General features: G+C 39.1%; 2 protein-coding genes across 4 annotated transcripts in view; both read left to right on the top strand.

The window, feature by feature from the left end:
- Positions 1-9,347, top strand: part of frmd4bb (FERM domain containing 4Bb) — a 47,075-nt gene extending 37,728 nt beyond the window's left edge. For 2 of the 3 annotated variants that reach the window (XM_041800489.1, XM_041800490.1), the window contains 4 exons: positions 109-276; positions 430-1,214; positions 5,392-5,518; positions 8,529-9,347. In XM_041800489.1, coding sequence (XP_041656423.1) covers positions 109-276; positions 430-1,214; positions 5,392-5,518; positions 8,529-8,565 — 1,117 coding nt within the window. In that variant the 3' untranslated portion in view covers positions 8,566-9,347. The remainder of the gene's footprint in view (positions 1-108; positions 277-429; positions 1,215-5,391; positions 5,519-8,528) is intronic. The other variant, XM_041800491.1, reaches the window with a different exon arrangement.
- Positions 9,348-12,425: 3,078 nt separating this feature from the next.
- On the top strand, positions 12,426-17,926 carry lmod3 (leiomodin 3 (fetal)). The gene is made up of 3 exons (XM_041798727.1): positions 12,426-12,901; positions 14,401-15,996; positions 17,705-17,926. The coding sequence occupies exons 1-3, from the start codon at positions 12,614-12,616 to the stop codon at positions 17,750-17,752; spliced, it is 1,932 nt and encodes a 643-aa protein (XP_041654661.1). The 5' UTR covers positions 12,426-12,613; the 3' UTR covers positions 17,753-17,926.
- The last annotated feature ends 2,281 nt before the right edge of the window (positions 17,927-20,207 follow it).

Below are 20,207 nucleotides of genomic sequence, written 5' to 3' on the forward strand. Positions count from 1 at the left end.
CAGAGACCAGAATATTTGATGTGTTTGCAGCCTCACTCCTTTCCTCACAACCCAACCTTTTTATTTTTCCTTTTTGCTCCATGGTCTCCTTACACCACACCCTTTTAGATTAGCTTTTGAAAGCCAGGAGGCTTCCCACTGCTACCAGAATCCAAGAGAGGTTTCCTCCACGCACAGTAGTCCCTATAAAACCCTTCCCAGACCTCCTAGAGATCCACGCAGCATGCCGCCCACCCCGGTTATGACCCGAAATGCCTACAGCAGCAGCCAGCTCAGGTGTGACCCCTGCACTGTCAGCCTTTTCTTTATCCAGACCCTTTTACCTCTCCAACCCTCTAACCTTTATTATGGAAATCCCTTACTAATATGTCCAGAAATATGCTATGACTCATTGTTCCTTTGGGAGTTAAAATTGGGTCCTTTCTCCAGGTCTGAGGGGTCTCCACATTGCTTCAGGCATCGCAGTGGAAGTCTGGAGTCCCAGCCTCACATAAGAAAAGACACGGACTCCGAGAAGCCCGTCTTTATGTTGTCGCCGGCTCACCGCAGCAACAGCACAGAGGTGTTAGAGGACTGCTCCTCCTATACCAGCCAGTCCAGCCTGGACTACTGCGGGGCCACCAACTCCCACTACAGCACTCTGGACTCCCGAAGCTCCACCATGCATCGTCTCCACAGGAAGGTTGAGGTCTTTGGAAATACTGGGAGTATGCCTAACTTGGTTCAGCACCATTCGGGTTGTAATTACTCATGTGAGACCCCAGCACACTATGCACCCAGTGCCTACTACGTCTCCGGATACCCCTGCCCGGATATGGAGCCTTACGCTAACGGTGCCTACGTGTATGAGAGTGACGTAGAGGGCCACTACAACGTCAACCCTTCCTACCAAGTAAATGGCTATCATGGACACGACAGGTTCAGGCATTACAGCAGTGACCAGGCAGATGGTCTTTCTCAGAATCCCTATGCTACGGTGAGGCCGCCGCGGAACAGAGAGGGGCCCAGGAACGAGCTGTTGGCCAAAAACATGCAGAGGGCGCTGGTGGCAGAGCATCTGAAGGGCTGGTATCACAGAAATAAGGGTCAAAGGGAAGGAGGGAGGGGGATGATGGCTGGGTATGACTTTGACAATGGCTCTCAGCTCAGCCTGGGCTACCAGACCATGCCTGCCGCCTTCAGCCACTCCAGCAGGACCACCTCGTTTTCATCAGGTGAGTTTAAGTAAAAACAAATTCAGGACAAGGGAAACTTAGGATAAGATCAATGTGTATTATTGTTATATTTACATACAGTACTGTTTGGTAAAGTTTGGCCTGATAAACCCTGATCTTGATTGTGCTTCCTCAGCTGATACCCTTTTAACCTTGCTTGTGTTGATGGTGGACCTGTTTTTTTTTTTTTGTTATTATAAAGGCCTGGTTTATTTAACTTCCAAATGGCTCTATGTTTGGTACCATTTAAGCTTCTTTTAATATGTATTAAATAACAAAAGTGGAATAAGAAAGGCGACTCTTAAACACTCTACTTGCTTGCTCATTGTCTTGAATTTAGTTGTCATTCAATCTAACCACAACACTACAAGATTTATTCTATTTATTATAATTGTAAATTAATTTTTCTTCAAGAGCATGTTTATGACAAAATAAGGGAGAAAAGCTGTTAAAGAGGCATTGCTTGCCTCTAAGTTCATTATAAAACACATGCTTTGTGTTTGTCCATTATTACAGCTGTTTTACTGAAAGTAATGCTTCTTTCTGAGGGTCCGAGGTTTTTTCCATTAGTTGCATCAATGATTTTCATGCTGTTAGATAGAGCAAGTGAAGCACAAAGGATGATGGATATGCAAGGGCCAATGGCAACTGATACAATAAAAAAAACAACTTTTTGCCCTCAAGACCCAATGTTTGAAACCGTCACATTTCCACAACAGTACTGAGATGCTTCTGTCACCATGATACCTTAGAATTAACAATACCGTTACATCTCTAATCAATACAAATTATTAGTAGTACATAGAGGCTGATAAATAATTTTGGCATATTTCTACCTTTCAGCAGTGGAAACACAAACAAGTGTGCACCATACTGGACTGAACTGAACCAGACTGCTTGCTGGAAACACATCTTAGCTTGTTTAATGCATAATAGATGTCAGCCCACAAGGGAATTCCTCCATCAGGCCTTAAAGAGCTCCTAATAAACAGGAGATTATAATACTGATGAAGGTTTCAGTAGAGAGCTTCCCTCATCGTGGATGGAGCTTTTCAGGAGAGAATTCTGGGAGAAAACAGCCCAAGTTTTTGCCTGTTTATATAACTACAATAGTCAAACAGTCACAAAGTAAATCATTCTTGTTTTCTCAAAAAGATGAAAAAAACTGCAAAGTGTTACAAACAGAAAGACATCTAACAGCTGTTTTTACTTTTTCCTAAAATGATTGGCAGAGTTTTTAAAGATTTGTGAAAGCATCTGGTTTTGTCTGCTGCTAATTAAGAAACATATGTTGGACCTATTTCCACCATTTTTATACAGGGTTGTGAGAAGCAGCAAATCATTTTTAATGCATCAACACAAAGTAGAAACACAGGAATTGTATTGTATTGAGGTATTGAGGAATAATTCAGATATAATTTACACCTTAACTCTAGTAACATTTGAAAAGTGTGCTTCATTGTTTTATTTGAATTTAGCCTTAAAGCTCCTGTGAGAAACTGTGTTCAGGTTGAATTTGGCCCCCACCAACAGGGATGATTTATCTCTGTGCTGATCAGGGGCAAAGCCAGGAGACAAGTATCCAGGGCTTTGCCCAATTTAGGAGACATGCTATGTAGAAAATGCTTATCAGGCAGTTATATGCACTGTTTTCAAGCTATTTTATAAACAAATGTAGATTTGGAATGCCAACGATTCCACATCATTTTGCCAAAAGTAACAGCTCCTCCTTAAAAAAGGTCTTCTTTTAGCAGCAACATCATTTTTCATATGTAATTGTTCTTAAAGTGTTCTTATCCTTAGGGAACCAACATTAATTCCCAATAATTTTGACTTTTACCTCTTAAAAAAGGATGGAAACAGTTTATTTTAACAGTTATATAACAAAGGTAGAGGAATAAAGTATAAAAGTTTAAAACTGGTGCTTCAAGAAGAAATTAATAAACAAGTTGTGCGGATTTTTATTAATGAAAATGCAGAAAAGAAGTTGCAATTTAATACAGTATTAAGTAGCGCTCTTTGCTCCGCAGTGTGAATAAAAGGTGTCATAAAAATTATAAAGTAAAGGTTGATTTGGTTATAAGAACAAAGTTTTTACAAGGCCTATTTGTATATCATCTATTTCTCTCTGCAATTATCCTTTATAACACTCAGCAGAAAACTACATTTTAACCAACCTAAAAGATCCGGAGCTTCTAAGAAAACATTTTAGGCTAAAGCCCTGTAAGCCTCTCCCTCACTCTGCCTATAGTGCTGATCTTGTCCTTTATCTGCTTTTGTATTATTTTCTGGAGATAATCTCTTTTTATTTTGATTGGACAACTTAAAACACATATTTTATGGCTGTTAGGCTGTTAAGGCTGTTTCTTCAGAGTAATCACCAAATCTGACACATATCCCATGGCAGCAGTTTCAGACTTTAAAATAAAAACTGTATATTGATATGTATCTCGCTTGACTTGAGGGAAACGTGCTGGCTTTTTGTGCCAATCAGTTAGCATGGTCAACTTGTGGTGGAAATAAAGGGGTTTCTTCTCTGAGCACTTATCCTTTCAATGGGGCATAATTACCTTGCATTTATTTCCAGTATCATAAATCCGCCTCTCTCGGATAATTTTGTTTGCTTTTGTGGGTCATACTGATTCAAACTGTTTCACAACGAACCAAAAAAAACCAGTACACATCATAAATTTTTTTTTTTGGAATTGGGAAAGAATTCACAATCAGTGAAAAATACTGAAAGTCTTATTGTATGAATAAGATAATAATATACAAGATTCACTGGCAGGTTTCTTTTAGACTGTATAAAATGGTTAAATTTATTTTACGAAATAAGTCCACGGTCCACAGAAGTTTTTGCACATATACAGTACTGTGCAGAACTTAAGGCATGTTTGGGACAAAAATTGAGGCTGAAATAAGACAATGATGCAGTGAGGCAGCCACCTCAGATTAGGAGGATTGACACATCCTTGGTTGTACACTGGATGTCCCTGCATATCACTAAGGACATGGAAAAATATTCTGTTGAAAAAATAACACAGTCCTCACCTTTAGAGAGGAATAAGGGGTGGATAAGCATGGCCCAGGGCAGTGGTTCTCAACTGCTCGAGTATCAGGACCCACCACAACCTCCTTCAGAGATATCACAACCTAAATTTTTAAAACTTTTGACTATTCAAATTTATTTATGAAAAATGTTGCAGTTTTGACCCCAAAATGAACACAACATAACTGAGCAAAGGGACAGGACTTACAAACACATTTAAAAAGCATTGCATAAGAACATGCATGCATCTTATTTTACTTCATTTTCCCTACACAGCATGGAAATTTGGTAAATTCTCGAGGCATTCCCTGGTTATCTTTGGAAAACCAATGTAAGGAGATAAATAAGTAAAAAATATTGGAACAAGCACTGAAATGTATGAATTTTTTTTTTATATCCTCTTAGGGCTTCCATACATAGCCTTTTTTTCGCTGTTATTTCCTGGCACACATTTGCAACCCACTGGAAAAGCTTTGTGACCCACCAATTGAGAATCACTGGCCTAGGGTACCATTCAGATTGTTAGCAGGGTAGCCACAAGCTCCTGGTCATACAGTGGATGTCCCGTGGGCAAAGCAACTGCTGAAGGTCTCCAGGCATATTAACAGGGGTGAAAAGGCCTGGACAAAAGGGATGCCATCGAGTTTGACCTTGGCTGCTGGGTGACAATCATTTGTGTTGACATGTGTCGAACTTGGCTGCCCTCTCGCCCTCTCTAGCCTTGGGTTGTGACATATTTGGCCCTGTGATGAATCCCTAGAGTCCTGCATGCCTAAAATGTTTGCACAGGACTGTATTTGGGTATCCTGAGTGTCCACAAACCTACAAAAAGTGAAGAAAGGTGATATATTTAAAGAGACATGCACCAAAACAAAGCACTGTGAGAAAGGCTAATTTATATAGGATCAAAAACCTCCTCTGGTGCTTGATCTATGTTATATTTTGACCAAAGTATGGAACAGATGTCTAGTTTGGACCACAGGGGGCTTTGCGAATAAATTAGAAAAAAAACATGCCACATTTAATAAAAAGACAATTCTAAGTTTTGCCATAGAAGCTGGACTTTGGAGTGTTTCAACAGAACAACTCTAATATAAACAGACTGTTTCTCTTTTGTTGCATCTGCAGTGTCTTCAGTGGAAAGCTCAGGTAACTGGCGCAACCAGCTGGCAGTCGGCCTGACAGAGTACGATTCACCCGACACACCTCACTACCCACACCCTGGAACTCCTTACAACCGCAGTCCCACGCACAGGTGAGCGCTTCAGCTGAATTAATCTCTGTACTGTGAAAGCTTGAGAAACTGAGTGAGTCACAGGCACATGGAGGACATTTGTTCCCTTTAAATATCTGTGTGATTGTAGAAATAATGGTTGCTGCTGTCTTGAAATGTTCTCTTTGTCTATCTGTTGTTTCTTCTCCCTTACTCCTTTGACTTCTGACCGGTGCTTATGTGTGCAGATGCTCTCCAGACAACAAAGTGTCTGACAAAATGCCTAAAAATTCTGAGTCAGTAGAGGTGGTTGGCTCTGAGGCCACTAGTACAGATGAACCATCAGACAACCATGCTAGCACTTAAGGGTGAGACCACAGCGGACATCTTTGTGTCGTGTTGCAAGTCATCTCCATTTTAATACTCCCATTTCCATTCGTGTGTTTCTCCTCTGTAGCTGATTCTTATCAAATCACCAGCATCACTTGTGGTTTCTTGATTTTTTTCCCCCTCAGGCACAAAGATTTCAATCATAATCTTGTTGATTTTGCACTCAACAAGGAGAGAGCATGGCTGCCAGATGTTTATCATGATTAGAGAGAAGATTAGAACCATGTTTAGAGAGAATCAACGCTTTGACGCCACTGTCAGGCCGGTGGGCGTGTAAAGCTGCGAGGCAGAGCGTTGGTTTGACCTAAATACTGATATCAGGATGAGACGCTTGCAGTAACAATGTTTACATGCTAATGCTAAAAGGAGTACAGTCTGCTATGATCACCATATTAGCTGAGCTTGCCAAACAAAGCTTTTAGCAGAAAAAAAAAGTTCATTTGAGGAAGCCAGCAATCTTAGTTTGTGGGTTATTTTGATCAGCATTAAAAAGCAGAAAGTGCACATCATTTAATGGATAAATTCAGATAAATATGAGAGTTATAGATTAGGTTGAAGCTTTCTACACAACTTACCAACTTTGGAAAACAAAACCAAAGAAAAATAATTCTTACAAAAATAGAAGTCAACAAAGCTTAATTTCCAAGCATTTCTGACATAGCCCTAACTCCCAGAGTTTCAAAAATACCAGTTATCATATGCTATCTTTATTTTTATACCCATAATACAGAATTTTTGGATTCTTTTATACCTACCTATAAATGGAGAGGGAGGTTAGGGAATTACATGCATGGAAAGCGCCACAAGTCAGATTTTAACCTAGGCCACCTGCTTCAAGGACAAAAGCCACTGAACATGGGGTGTGTGGGCATACTGACTCTGCACCCAGGGCCCATCACCTTAATTTTAATATTTTGTTACAAGTACTAAGTGAACAACACATTTTTAAATCTTTATCAAAAGATACACCATTCTGCTTTAAATTGTCCTTAGCTTTGCTTTTTAATTGACCTGTTTCACATTACTTTTAACGCCATTAGTTTTGAAGGTGTGTAGTTATCAACCAAATGACTGGTGGTGACACAATATTCAAAGAAGGGGAAAGCTGAACGTTCTCTACAACTGGAAAGAAAACAACTTGGGTTAGATAAATCATCAAATGTCATGGTAATCCAATCATTTAGCAGTGAAGACATCTTATTAACACATAAATAAATACAATTTCAACCTCAAGGTGGCACCTGAGGAAAAGTCAAGGCAGCAGTAAAGTCTTCATCCTGAATCTGAAATAACTTTAAACTTCCATTAATAGCGCAGACTTTTATTCACTCAAATAAACACAAAGATGTTCAAGACAGTAGATTTAAACACTTAAAACAGAAAGACCATTTGACTTTGTATAAAATTAGGATAATGATGATGAAATTACGAATCACTCATTTGACCATGCTTTGAAAAAGCTGACTTTTAGGGCCTATTCTTCAGGTCAATGACATGTAAGGCTTCATTCATATGCTGTTGTACCACCTGATATTTCCAACTAATTTCAAATTGCACAGGCGAATACTTTCATGTTGTTCCTTTATTCTTGTTCAAAGGTGGACACATGTATTTCTAAAATAAAATGAAGAATTTTATGGTAAAATGATAATTAGCTGTTTTACCTTGGTTGTGCCATCTGACATGGAAAGTATACTTGCCAATCTAAGCGAAAACTGTAATAAATATATTTCAAGCAGTTTTACCTTGATTTTCCCCTGACAGGGAAAGTGTACCCGCCTACCTGTGACTGAAAATAAAAGTTTAAAAGGATCTATAAATGTAGTCTAATGTAGTCAAATTGATAATTATCTGTTTTCATCACTTTATTCAAAATAAAATACTCATGATTATGGCTCCACGATCCTGAAATAACATGCAAATTTAAGAACAAAAGTTGATGATCTTACCATCTTTATACTGATTAATTTTGATAACGTTTTTATTTCAAAGAGTCCAATCATAGAACCATGCCAGTGTATTGAATTTCTCACAATTAAAATTCGATCTCTAACAGTGTCAGCTTCTATATTTACTTGGATCGTTGTGCCACCTGATGTTTTTAAGGTCTCAGTTTCAACATCTGATATTTTTTTAATGGTCTGTTGTGAATAAAATATGGCTTTATGAGATTTGCAAATCATTCCATTTGGTTTTTATTGATATTTTACACAGTGTTGCAACTTTTTTGGAATTTGGGTTGTACAACATCGGCAGCCTACATGTGAATCCCTTAAGTTAATTTTATCAAATGTAGAAATTTAGTGTGTCTCTGTGTACAAAATTCATATAAAAAGGCACAAATTTCAATTTGATAAGGCCAATGTGTCTTAGCAGGGTTCCTTTTAGTTTAGTTATGGTGTCATCCTGTAGTTGAGATATTTTAGTTCAGACTAATGAGGTGACACTTTACATTAACATTGCCAACTCAGAAAGTTTTCATTTACCTCATGATGTAGAAACCATGACTTCACAAAGCAATAGGAGCTTTTTGGTTGATATTACACCTCCATATCCACTCTTTTTTTTCCTTCATTCAGTAGTGTTACTTGTTCTTGAACACTTTAATCACAGCTGCTCTAGAACCTTGATTTAATATATTCCTGTTGGATTTCCTGTGCAGATATCACCTGGATGGAAGCTACATGAGCATCCGCTGAAGAGGACCAAACCAAACCTTTGGAAATCAAACCACGGCCAGCAGCACATGAAGGGGAAACAGAGGCAGTCCACGGACTTTGATTCTGTTGTGTTTTAGCAGAGTCTACGTGCACACTGCCCTCATGCAGAAGAAACCTCCGTACACAGTGATGACACTCTTGAATGACTTCTTCCATGTGCCTTGGATTGGATGAATTGTACAGGCAGATGAGAATGTGTCGAGAAACTTTAAAGGTGTTGCACAACCACACTGGAATCAAACCCTATTGTGTTTGAAGACAACAAAAAAGAAGCAACATGTGTTTTTAACCCAAATCCAACTCTGTGTATTTTAACTGGAACTAGCTACTGCCTTATACAAAACAGTAGGTAATAGGATAAAAGTCACTGTCATCTCTCATCTCAGTAAAGTATGATAAGATATAACATCCTAATGGAGATGAAGTTAAAACATGTTCATATAAGGCATAAAAAGATCATTCTTTAGAGCAGACTGTGTTTCTTTCCTTTCTTTCAATCAGAATGTACTTTGTCATTATTGTTTATAGAACCATTTGTCTTTGTTGGTGCTGTAATGTTGTGTTTTTACAATGCATGGTGACAATTGAATTTTTTTGATAAGATCTCTTTTTTTTATCAACAGAAGAGCACTGCCGTAAGAAGCATCTTCAGATCTCCCTGTTTGTTTCCCTCACACATTTGTACAGTCAGTGTGTAGTTCTATGTTAGATGTTGTCATAAAATATTTTCCATTGGGAACAAGGATGTGAATAAATACATGTGTGACACATAGATGGCTGCTGTCACTGTCTTTAAGAAGCTTGGTAATAAAATAGCTCAGAGGGTGTTATTGACAGAGAAACACTTAAAGTGGCAGAAGACAACATGAACTCATATCACGCCAGTCATTGACAATAAGGACTGTCAGCGCCACTTAACTAGCTGGCTGTGTCCAGAAAAGCATACTTTCACACTATTCATACGAAATGTGACGCAAGAATTCAGTACAATACAAAGTCAGAGAATACAACATTGTGTATGAGAGAAATCCCTTCATATAGACTAGATACAAGACAGTCTGGGTGCAGACTGCAGCTCTCAGGCGCCCCCTCTTGGTGACCACTACTGTGAGACATGGCTTCCGTAAGAATGCAAATACATGCAAAAACTCTCAAAATAAATTGGATTAAACTTCTGGTTAAATAAGGATTAAGGTTAAGGTAAGGGTTAGGATAACAAAAGTTAAAATTAAAATCCTAATCTGCAAAACATGATTACATAACAAGGAAGCTAAGTAGATATGTAAGTAACATAGCTAAACACTACACCTTTCCAGTTTTGCAAATCTCATGAATGCATATCTTCTTCATGTCAAATAGCTGTGTAGCTAGTGTTGCTAAAGCTAACAAAGCTACATGAATGACATCAGCTTATGTTTTTGAAAGCTAACTAGGCTAAATTAAAAATCAATCTACTTAACCTACTGTACTTAAGAATCTTACACAGCTATGTTAGCATTAGCTATATTTGCTAAAGCTAATGTAGCTACATTGGCATATGTAGTAGAGTTAACTACAAAGCTAGGTTAGCTTTGGATAAAACTATCGAAGCTAAAGCAAGCCACGGTAATGTAGCTGGAAACTACACTATAGTTTTGTAAATCTCATAGTAGCTAAAGCTAACAAAGTTACATAAATGATATCAGCTAACACTAACTTAGCTATATTAGATATGTATCTAAGTTACCTATCTACATCTCTTATGCAGATATGATAGCATTGGATATGTTTGCTAAAGCTGTAAAGCTAATATAGCTGCACTGCTTATGTAATAACATTAACTACATAGCTAGTGAAGCTAGGTTAGCTTTGGTTAAAGCTTTTGAAACTAAAGCGAGCCTATGTAATGTAGCTGAAGACTTTAGACTACAGATTTGCAAATCTCATAAACCTGTATCTCATTCATATAAAATAGCAGCATAGCTAAAGCTATCGAAGCTACATTATTGAGATTTGCATTTTGTCACATTTGCTAAAGCTAACTTAGGTAAGTTAGATATCTATTTACGTTGCCAATCTAAATAACAACTATGATAGCACTGGCTACATTTGCTAAAGCTCACGCTGTAGCTACACTGGAAAATGTGGCAACATTAACTACGTAGCTATGTTAGCTTTAGCTAAAGCTATCAAAGCTACCGCAAGCACCCTTTGGATCAACTAATTCTTAAACAGGTCTTACCTTGCAAAGCAGATGGATACGCCCGTTTCCTTGTTTCTCGCTGGTGAATCCATCTTGCAAAGCTCCCATCTGAACCGTTTGGGCCCAGATAGAAAGGGACAGGACCAATCAGCGAGGGGCAGTACTTTCAGGTGCAGCAGAATCGTGACGTAAACAAGCAGCAGCGAGAGCTGGTGCAGTTATGGAGGAAGAGCTTAGCATGGATGCTGCTAAAGCGCCAGTTTTATCAGAACTCAACATTTCTTCGTTAAAAGAAGAACAAAGAACAGCAGTGAGTTGTTTTCTTTTCAAAAACAACAAAAGTCGAGTACTTACGTGTCTATAGTCGCCATGTTTCGTGTTATTCCTCAGTAGCTGCGCACGCGCAGCTTGATAGCAGCTACGTCACGTGTTTTGTTGCTCTGATTGGCCCGTAGAGATGTGACAGACAGAACGTTCACCCAATCATACTCCGAGTTTTTTTTCAAATCCTCTGCCTTTTCTCAAACATTTCCTATTGAAGCTTTCCCAGATAGATGTGTGAAACAAATCCATCTGGCGTGTCAGGTTAGGTCTTTACATGATTTAATCCTGGATTAGAACTCTGACCATTTATCAAGAGACATCAGGCTAGATGTATGGAACACCAGAACTGCACGGACACTTCGAAATTCATACAAACATGTGCATTGCTTTGTTACCTTTTAATGTTTCCTTTCCTTCTTTTTTTTTAGATTAAGTTGTTTTGACTTTAAAAATGAAAACCATATGGTGTGAGATCTGCAGTCTTCAGCCAGACCCCCCTTGATTTGTCTGGTCCTTTCTTAGACCAGGCACAAACATTTTGGACTGAAGCTTTGGCTTGAACCTCAACAATCCATCTGCTTTGCAAAATAAAAGTCACAGGCAATCACTATTATAACCAGGTAGTATTACAAATCCAAGGCTAGCAGCTGGCAGCGGAGGAAGAAGTACGACCAGCACTCAAAAGGAAGTACAACTAAAAATAGTCTAAAAATGTAAAAGCCATGAATTGGACCCAGTTTTTCAAGTATAAGTAGACAACTGATGGAAATTTCTGTTTCAAGAAGACAAAAATCAAAGAATTGATAATGGACAAGTCTGTTTAAAAATAGAGACAAAGAATTTGTTGTTCATTATTTTAAACCCCTATAGCAGACACTAGCTTGCTGAGTAAATTTGCTGAACAAAATGTTCAACTATTCCTTGAGGATTCATCTCTTATGTAAATAAAACATGAATATTCAACAGAACAAGAAAACCCTGCTAGCTATGTACCGGTATGTTCCTTGTGTAATGATTTAAGAGTCAGACAGAAGAAATGTGCCTTCTTCAAATATTGGCAAACTTCCCATAAAGATAAATTATCTCATCTTGCTTTGTATCATGTTTATTATTGTTGTGTAACACTTCAGGAGCTCCATCTTCTAGAGAGATCTGGTAGACTGGGAGGAGCTCTGAGTGTGTACAGATTTGAGCCTGCTCCCCTCTCCCCATCACTGTGAAAAAGTCTCACCTGCTGCTGTCAGTCCCACATTTCCTTTGCCTGAAGCAACTGTCATCCCTAAAGATCCTGACGACCGTGCCAGCTGGAAAAGAAGAATGCTAGCATGTCTGTCCCCCCTGCTAGCCCTTAAAATATCTTCCATACAGTTGACAGGGTTTAATTTTAGACTCCACATGAGGCAGGAGGTTTGTAGCTGGAGTCAAAGTCAGAAGCTTTAGTTTGCTCTTCCCTGAGTCACAGCTTGGACAGAAGTTTGACTTCTCTTTGAAAGCAGAAGAAAGGAGCTACATAGGGCCAACATGTCTGACAGTAGAGACCTCGAGGATCTGAATGAAGAGGACATTGATGAGGATGAAATCCTCGCTATGTTATCACCAGAGGAGCTCATGGAGCTCCAGAAAGAGATGGATGTTATTATCGCCCCGGATGAGAATGTACCGGTGGGACACAGACAGAAAGATCAGACGGAGAAAGCTCCAACGGGGACGTTCGACCACAGATCTCTGGTTGATTACCTCTACTGGGAGAAAGAGTCCAAACGCATGCTGGAGGAAGAGAGAGTTCCTGCTACTTTACTGCCAAGTGAGGTAAAAGTCAAACTCTCCAAAGTTTAAGATTCTATATTTCCCCATAAACAATAACATTAACATAATACAGGCATAATGAAACCCCCTAGATGGTAGATAGAAGTCATTTTAGGCATTTTTTTTTCTTTTTGGATCATTTTAACTGTATTTATGCTGTAAACTTTTTGTATACACTCTGGGTGTTCTTGACCAAAAATGCCCCAATGAAACCCATTGAAAAACCCTATTTCTGATCCTCCAGCCATCACAATAAAAATGCATTTTATGATAATAGGCTTTCATTCTGGAGTCACTGCTTCAAATGTGTAGTTTTTCAGTTTTTCACCAAATGTCAGCCATTTTCCCATGTTTGGTGTGAGGGGAAAATGCACGCTTTTTTCTTGGATTCTTGTATGGGCACTTTTATGATGATTAATTAAATCTTAAAATTAAAAAAAAAAAATGCAGCATAATCGAATGTGTTACTCATTGTTTACATATTTAAGACTGTGGTATTCACCTTTGAGAAAAATACAATTTACATCTAGCATTTAAAAAAAATGTGTGTTTTTACATTAAAAATGTAGGTTTTTCATTTTAACTGACACTGAGGGGGTTACATTTTTAGAGGGTTAAATTTTTAGAAATTTTTTTTTGCTCATGAAAGAGTGAAATTTTTGTGTAGTATTCTATAAGATATTTATTTTTGGGGTCCATTTTTGCCCATCTACTCCCTGAGTGTAACAAATAAATAAAAAATAAATACACAGATAAATAAACAGATTAATAAATAAATTATATTATTAAACTTTTCAAAGCTGTGCTAATCCCCTTTAACAAGATACAATTTTCATGTAGTAAATAAGAATATTTCTTTGTTTTTTTCTTACATTACAAAAAAAAAAAAAAAAGAAATCACTGTAACTAACACTGAGAGGCTTAATTCCATAAAAATTAAGCAATATTAGATATTCAAGATCATCCCTGATATGCTTTTAAAATTAATCTAATCATTAATCTTGTTTTTAAGTGTGTAGTGTTTTTATTGCTATTTATCTATGACACCTTAATAATGCAATACTGCACTTAAACTGACACAGAGAAAGTTGAATTCCTAAAAATTTAGTAGTATTGGATATTTATGATCGGGCCTGATCTTGATATTAAAATTAATGCAAAAGAAGTTTTTTTAAAAATGTGCAGTAACTTCATTGCAATTAATGTATTTATTAAAATCTTAAATCTAAACAAATAATGCAAAAAAAAAAAAAAAAAAAAAAAATCCAAGTTGTTGCTCATTATTTACATGTTCAAGGCTGTAATAATCCCCTTCAAGGAAATGCAATTTGTAGTGTATGGAAAAAATATTACTAATCATTAATAATTACATATATATATATATTTTATGCCAAAAAAGTTGTTTTTGTATGCTGCCATATTTTGCCCTGAACAACCTAAGTGTAAGAATTTATCTCACCATCTGAGAGAAATAACCTTGATATAATTTGTCGTTTCCTCAGAAAACTTTGAGGGAGGAAGCGGAAATCAAAGAAAAAGCACTCCGTACAGACGATGGGGAATATGAAGTGTATGAGGTGATTGAAGAAGTCATTGAGGAAGAAGCCGCAGATGGTGCAGATGGAGAGGAAATCATCGAAGAGATCATCGAGGAAATTGTTGAAGAGGTTGATGAGTGTGATGATGAGGAGGAGAGGATCAAAGAGAGAGACAAAAAGTCACCTGATGAACATGAAAATGCAGATAAACATGTCGATCCTCCAGTCACTGACACAGAAAAAGAACCAGTAAGCAAAACAGATGACAGTCAGTCTTCTTTGGACTCAAGAAAGATTGATAATTTAACCCTAGAAGAAAGCACGCCACAGGTTGAAGAAGAAAAAGATGCTAAAACGACAGACTCTCTGGCTCCCAAAGAGGCTCAAGAAGATACAGAGACAAATGATGCCAACGATAAGCTCCCGCAGAAAGAGGAGAAGAAAATTAACAAACTTAAAATCCCAAAGTTGGCCCTCAACAATATCAAAATGACATCAAGGCCTTCAGGAAATGAGACTAATCTTGAGTCGACCCTTGACAAAATCCGTAACAACAACCCCTCAGTCACCGATGTCAACCTCAACAACATAGAAAACATTCCCAAAGAGATGCTCTTAGACTACGTCAACAGCCTGAAGAAGAACAAGCACGTGAAAACCTTCAGCATCGCAAACACCGGCGTCGATGAAAACATCGCTTTCAGCTTGGCCAATATGTTACGAGAGAACCGCAGCATCACGACGCTGAACATCGAGTCAAACTTTGTTACAGGGAAGGGCATTGTCGCCATCATCCGCTGCCTCCAGTTTAACGAAACGCTCACAGAGCTGCGATTCCACAACCAGCGGCACATGCTGGGTCACCACGCAGAAATGGAGATCTCACGTCTACTCAAGGCCAACAACACGCTCCTGAAGATGGGCTACCACTTTGAGCTGCCGGGACCCAGGATGGTGGTGACGAATATCCTGACCAGGAATCTGGACCAGCAGAGGCAGCTGAGGAAGGAGGAGCAGAAGCAGCAGCAGGCCAAGGAGCAGAAGGAGATGATGCAGATGTATGAGAATAGTCTAAACCTGCCGCCAGGTTTACTGGAGATGCTCGGGTACATACCGTCCCTAGAGCTCCTGCAGCAGCACGGACTCATCCCACCCACGTCAGATCAGAGCGCTGTACCTCAAACACACAACCAAACCCAACAGCCAGAGCCTCAGAAGAAGCTCAAACACAGAAGCAAACCTGAACAAAAAAGTGCTGAACCATCAAACCCGTTAAAGAACGTCCAGCTGAAGAGGACGCCCAAGAAACGCGACCCTTTTCTGGACATCGACCCGAGGGATAACTCGAGACCAGAGAGGGCCAGTTTCCAACTGAGGAAGACTCCCAAAGTGAAGGATGATGGCAGCGAAGGAGTGACGAGTGATAGAGAAAACCTGACTGATGTGATAAAGACTTTGAAGCCCATCCCTCGCAGACGAGTGCCGCCAAAGGTTGACCTCACGCCTCGGGATCAGCTGCTAAACGAGATCAAGCAGAGCAACGTGGCCTATCTCAAATCTGTGAGTATAACAGAGCTGGGTCAGTGAGTTGAATCAATTAAACCAACAAACACAGTAGTCTGATTGGACAAGATGGTTGAGACTTTTCGCAATGTGTATCACTCTGCCTAAGTCAGGTGTTCTGAATAGAGTTAGTCCTGATTAATCCAGCTCTAAATAGCAAAAGAGACTTTAAGTCTCTGATAAATTAAACTACACAAGTATCCATGGACACAAACAGAGCAGCAGGAGACAGTTAGGGTTGAGTTGCAACAGGTCAGTTTCAGAAAAGATGTGGGACTTCTTTAATTGATACCGTGTCACATATGCAAGCTTCAGATATCACTTAATGTTGCAGAGCATCGCATGCTAGCTGTCAACGCTGCGTTCAGTTCTCTGCCCTGTGAATTTCAGTTAACCTTTTGAAGAGTATACACAACACTTTTATTTTGAATGCAGAGAAACAGGAACATGGTGCTTTGTATTGATAGCAGGCTGGGAATGGGCCCTCCACAGTTGTGATTTATTAACCTATCCAATTTTTGCCACTTTTAACCCCCTTTCACCACCTTTATTGCTCATTTTTGCCATTTTTCTGCCAATTTTTGCCACTCTTGAAATCCTTTACATCACTTTTCCTGCCACTTAATGCCTTTTTGCCATTACCCACAAATGGGGAAAACTTGGAACAGTACTGAACCTTCACAGAAGTGGACGGATAACCAAAATTAGAGCACATTGACTACTCATCCAGGAAGTCACAAAAGAATCCAGAACAACATCTGAAGATCTGAAGGTGTCACTTGATTCTTTAACCCCTGTTCACCCCTCTATCGGGTAATTTCTGTAACATTTTTGCCACATTTAACCCATTTTTTATACTTTTTGCCCCCTTAAACCCATTTTTGCCACTCTTTAACCCTGTTACCCCATTGTCCTATGCAGTTCCCCACACCCCCCTGAGATCTTTGGTGCCCACTCTATGGGTGCCCAGACCCTAGATCTTTTCTTTCTACAGTTGAGTGGCAGAAGAACCAGATATGTTGTGTTTTGTCAGATTTACCCACTGTAGAGAAATGGGCTTTGAATGTCCAACTCCTTGAAAAGTCTTGTCTTCAGTCTTTCTAGTAGAATAAAATGGCATTTGTCTTGGCTACCCAGCTTAGGGGGGGCCCTGTGTAATATTCTCTCTGGTGGCCCAAAATCCCTAGCTATGCCCCTGTTTGTACAGGTGTAGACACAGTCATGGTGAAGTCCCTAGATGGTTTTTAAAATACCTAGTTGTTGCCCCTTTTTTCTTTGCAACCAGAAGTGACCATATTTGGACAACAGGAAATGTATTGTTTCATCTTAGTTCTCTGGTTGACAGATCACCCTGACACTCACCCTGCTTTATCATGTTTGACACATAATCAGGAAATTATTCACAAAATGATCACCAAGCTGCACTGAAAAGAATCAGGAACTAAGGAATGAGATCTTAAATCATTAGGAAAGATATTAGTGACCTAAGGATGGGGTAATTTTTCCATTCCATCTGAATCAGATTTGATCTGAAGTTCCAACCAGTGCAGTGCTGACCGTCAGAACAAATGCATGTTTAACCTGATTCCACATTTGCTTTACTTCTGCGATCAAGTGGCAACTTAAACTTCTTATATATAAATCTTTCTACTTTTACTGTCACCAGAGCTCATAGTTCTTTCTCTTCCCTTGTGACTGCCTGCAGGTGCCGCTCCCTAAAGTCCTGGAATCAAGTGAAACGAGTCTGCTCTGAGGCTTCATCATCAGCTGTTTATTTACACCTCTGTGGTATCATGCACACTGCCATGATTCAAATGAACTGAAAAATGAGAGTGAACCATAGCCACACATATGAGAAATCAGCTGATTGTCCTGTTGTGTTTTTATCCTGCTGTTTAAAAATAAAGGCATACAAGATTAGACTTAACAAAAACAGACTGGTCTTCAATTTCCATGTAAGTATAAAAACACTTTTGTTTACTGTAATACCCAAAAGATAGCATAATTAAAACCACTGTTTGTGGACAGAGGACTTGAGTGTATGATCAAAGGTGTGACAGATTTATTCCAGTTGGTATAATACTTCAAATATATTTAAGATCTTATTTAGAGCAGACCTGTCCCATACGTGTGATTAACAAAAAACATACACATTTTGCTGTACAACTTCTCTGATTTTTTATAGGGTGAAATAGAAAGATAATCTCAGTGATGTGACTGAAATATACTTTTAGACAAAAGTATTTGCCCCCCTGATATTGCATTCAAACATATGTACATTAATATGGAGTTAGTCCCCCTTTTACAGCCTCCCCTCTTATTGGAAGGCTTTCCACAAGATTTTGGAGTGTTTTTGTTGGAATTTGAGCCCATTTATTCTGCAGAGCATTTATGAGGTCAGGCATTGATGATGGACAAAAAGGCCTTGGCCCTCAATCTCTATTTAAGTTCATCCCGAAGGTTCTCAATAGGGTTAAGGTCAAGGCTGCAAAGACTTGGTCATTGAACCTGCTCTGTGATTTTATGTGGCCTTTCACTTAGTGGCAGAGTTGCTGTTGCTCCTAAACTCTTCCACTTTCTGATATCACTTACAGTTGACTGTGGAATATCCAGCAGGGATGAAATTTCATGAACCATCTTTTCACAAAAGTGGCATCCAACACTGTACCACACTTGAAGTCACTGAGCTTTTCAGAACAACTCATTTTGTATCACAAACTCAACCCTAACAAACGGAGACTGTATGACCAGGTGACTGATTTTATACACCAGTGGCAACAGGTCTGATTGAAACACTTGAATTCAATAATTTACAGGTGCAGCCAAATACTTCTGCCCATACTGTGTATATCATACCAGCAAAAAGCATCCTCTCCTGCACAGTGTTGATGATTTAATCCAAGTGTCACAAATTAGAGCAGCAGGTAAATAAACACAGACACAAAAGCAAAAGGGAGCAGTAAGGGCCAATCCTATTTCTTACCCTTAGCCCTTCCACTTCATCTACATTTTAACCTTGAAACAGAGAGGTAAGGGGCAGGGGTGAAGACCTTCCCTTAAGAAATGGAAGACCAATGATACTGCTCATCGTCACTCATTGCGGATAAACAGTATGCCATCTGAGGTGAATATAATGCTTCGACCATCTTGTTACTGCCATGGATCTCTGTGTTGATCTCTCCATATATTTATACAGTTAATAGCCCTGGTTTACATGTGTGCATACTGAAAATACAATAAACTCCCATCTCCAGTAACTTAAGATTGAATATATGAGAAAACACAACTGTTGTATTTACTATAATCATTTATAAATGCTGAAAATATCTACATTTATGCACCTCCTTCGTAGTCCCTTGTGACATTTCGCAAGCGAATGCAGTGAATGGTGGGAAATTCATCATATTCCTTGTAACCTCCGCCAAGGAGGTTTTGTGACCGGGTGGGTTCGTTTGTTAGCAATATAACTCAAAAAGTCATGGATGGATTTTCATGAAATTTTCAGGTAACATGAGAAATGGCATAAGGAAGAACTGATTAGATTTTGGGACTGATCCAGATCACCGTCTGGATTCAGAAGTTTTTTTTAAAGGATTCTGTACTATTGGGAGATAGGGCTGTGCTGTTACCACTTTACATCAGGAGATGGCAGACATGAGTAACTTATCCAAAGTTTTGGGGTTTATAGAGTTTGAAAGATGCACACCTGGTCGAGGAGATGAGTCGGAGCGTAACAGAGAGAAAAACAGCAAAATGTAGCGAGAATACTCACAATGCTGGGGGAGTAGAGAAAAACAGCAAAATGTAGCGAGAATACTCACAATGCTGGGGGGAATAGAGGAATATTCACACTCTGCCATGACTTTCACACGTAGCGAAGCCAATGCTTTATCTCACCGTGTCTCCACCCCACCTGGGAGGGAGTAATCGGCGAATTAGATTTTGGGAGTGATCTGGATCACCGTCTGGATCCAGGAATGTTTTTAAAGGATTCTTCACTATTGGGAGATAGGGCTAATGGCGGAGGTCTGCACTCTCTGAGTGCTTTTCTAGGTTTCAAGTGTGGTACTGAAAAATCTTTGTTACAAGGGCTATGTAGCCCTTGGCCCTAGCCCTCGATTCAAAAGAGAACTGGGATACCCTTTCACCTGACATGAACATGCAAAACTCGGGAAAGGCTAAGATAAGGACTAAGAGATATAAATGGG

This window comes from Cheilinus undulatus, linkage group 11, assembly GCF_018320785.1.
Source record: "Cheilinus undulatus linkage group 11, ASM1832078v1, whole genome shotgun sequence".
NCBI lineage: Eukaryota > Metazoa > Chordata > Actinopteri > Labriformes > Labridae > Cheilinus > Cheilinus undulatus.

Bases quoted from the DNA above. Each gene is read 5' to 3' on its own strand.
- lmod3 (XM_041798727.1), top strand. From the start codon at position 12,614: ATGTCTGACAGTAGAGACCTCGAGGATCTGAATGAAGAGGACATTGAT. The intron at 12,902-14,400 runs GTAAAAGTCAAA...TCGTTTCCTCAG, and splicing joins CTACTTTACTGCCAAGTGAG to AAAACTTTGAGGGAGGAAGC. The intron at 15,997-17,704 runs GTGAGTATAACA...GACTGCCTGCAG, and splicing joins ACGTGGCCTATCTCAAATCT to GTGCCGCTCCCTAAAGTCCT.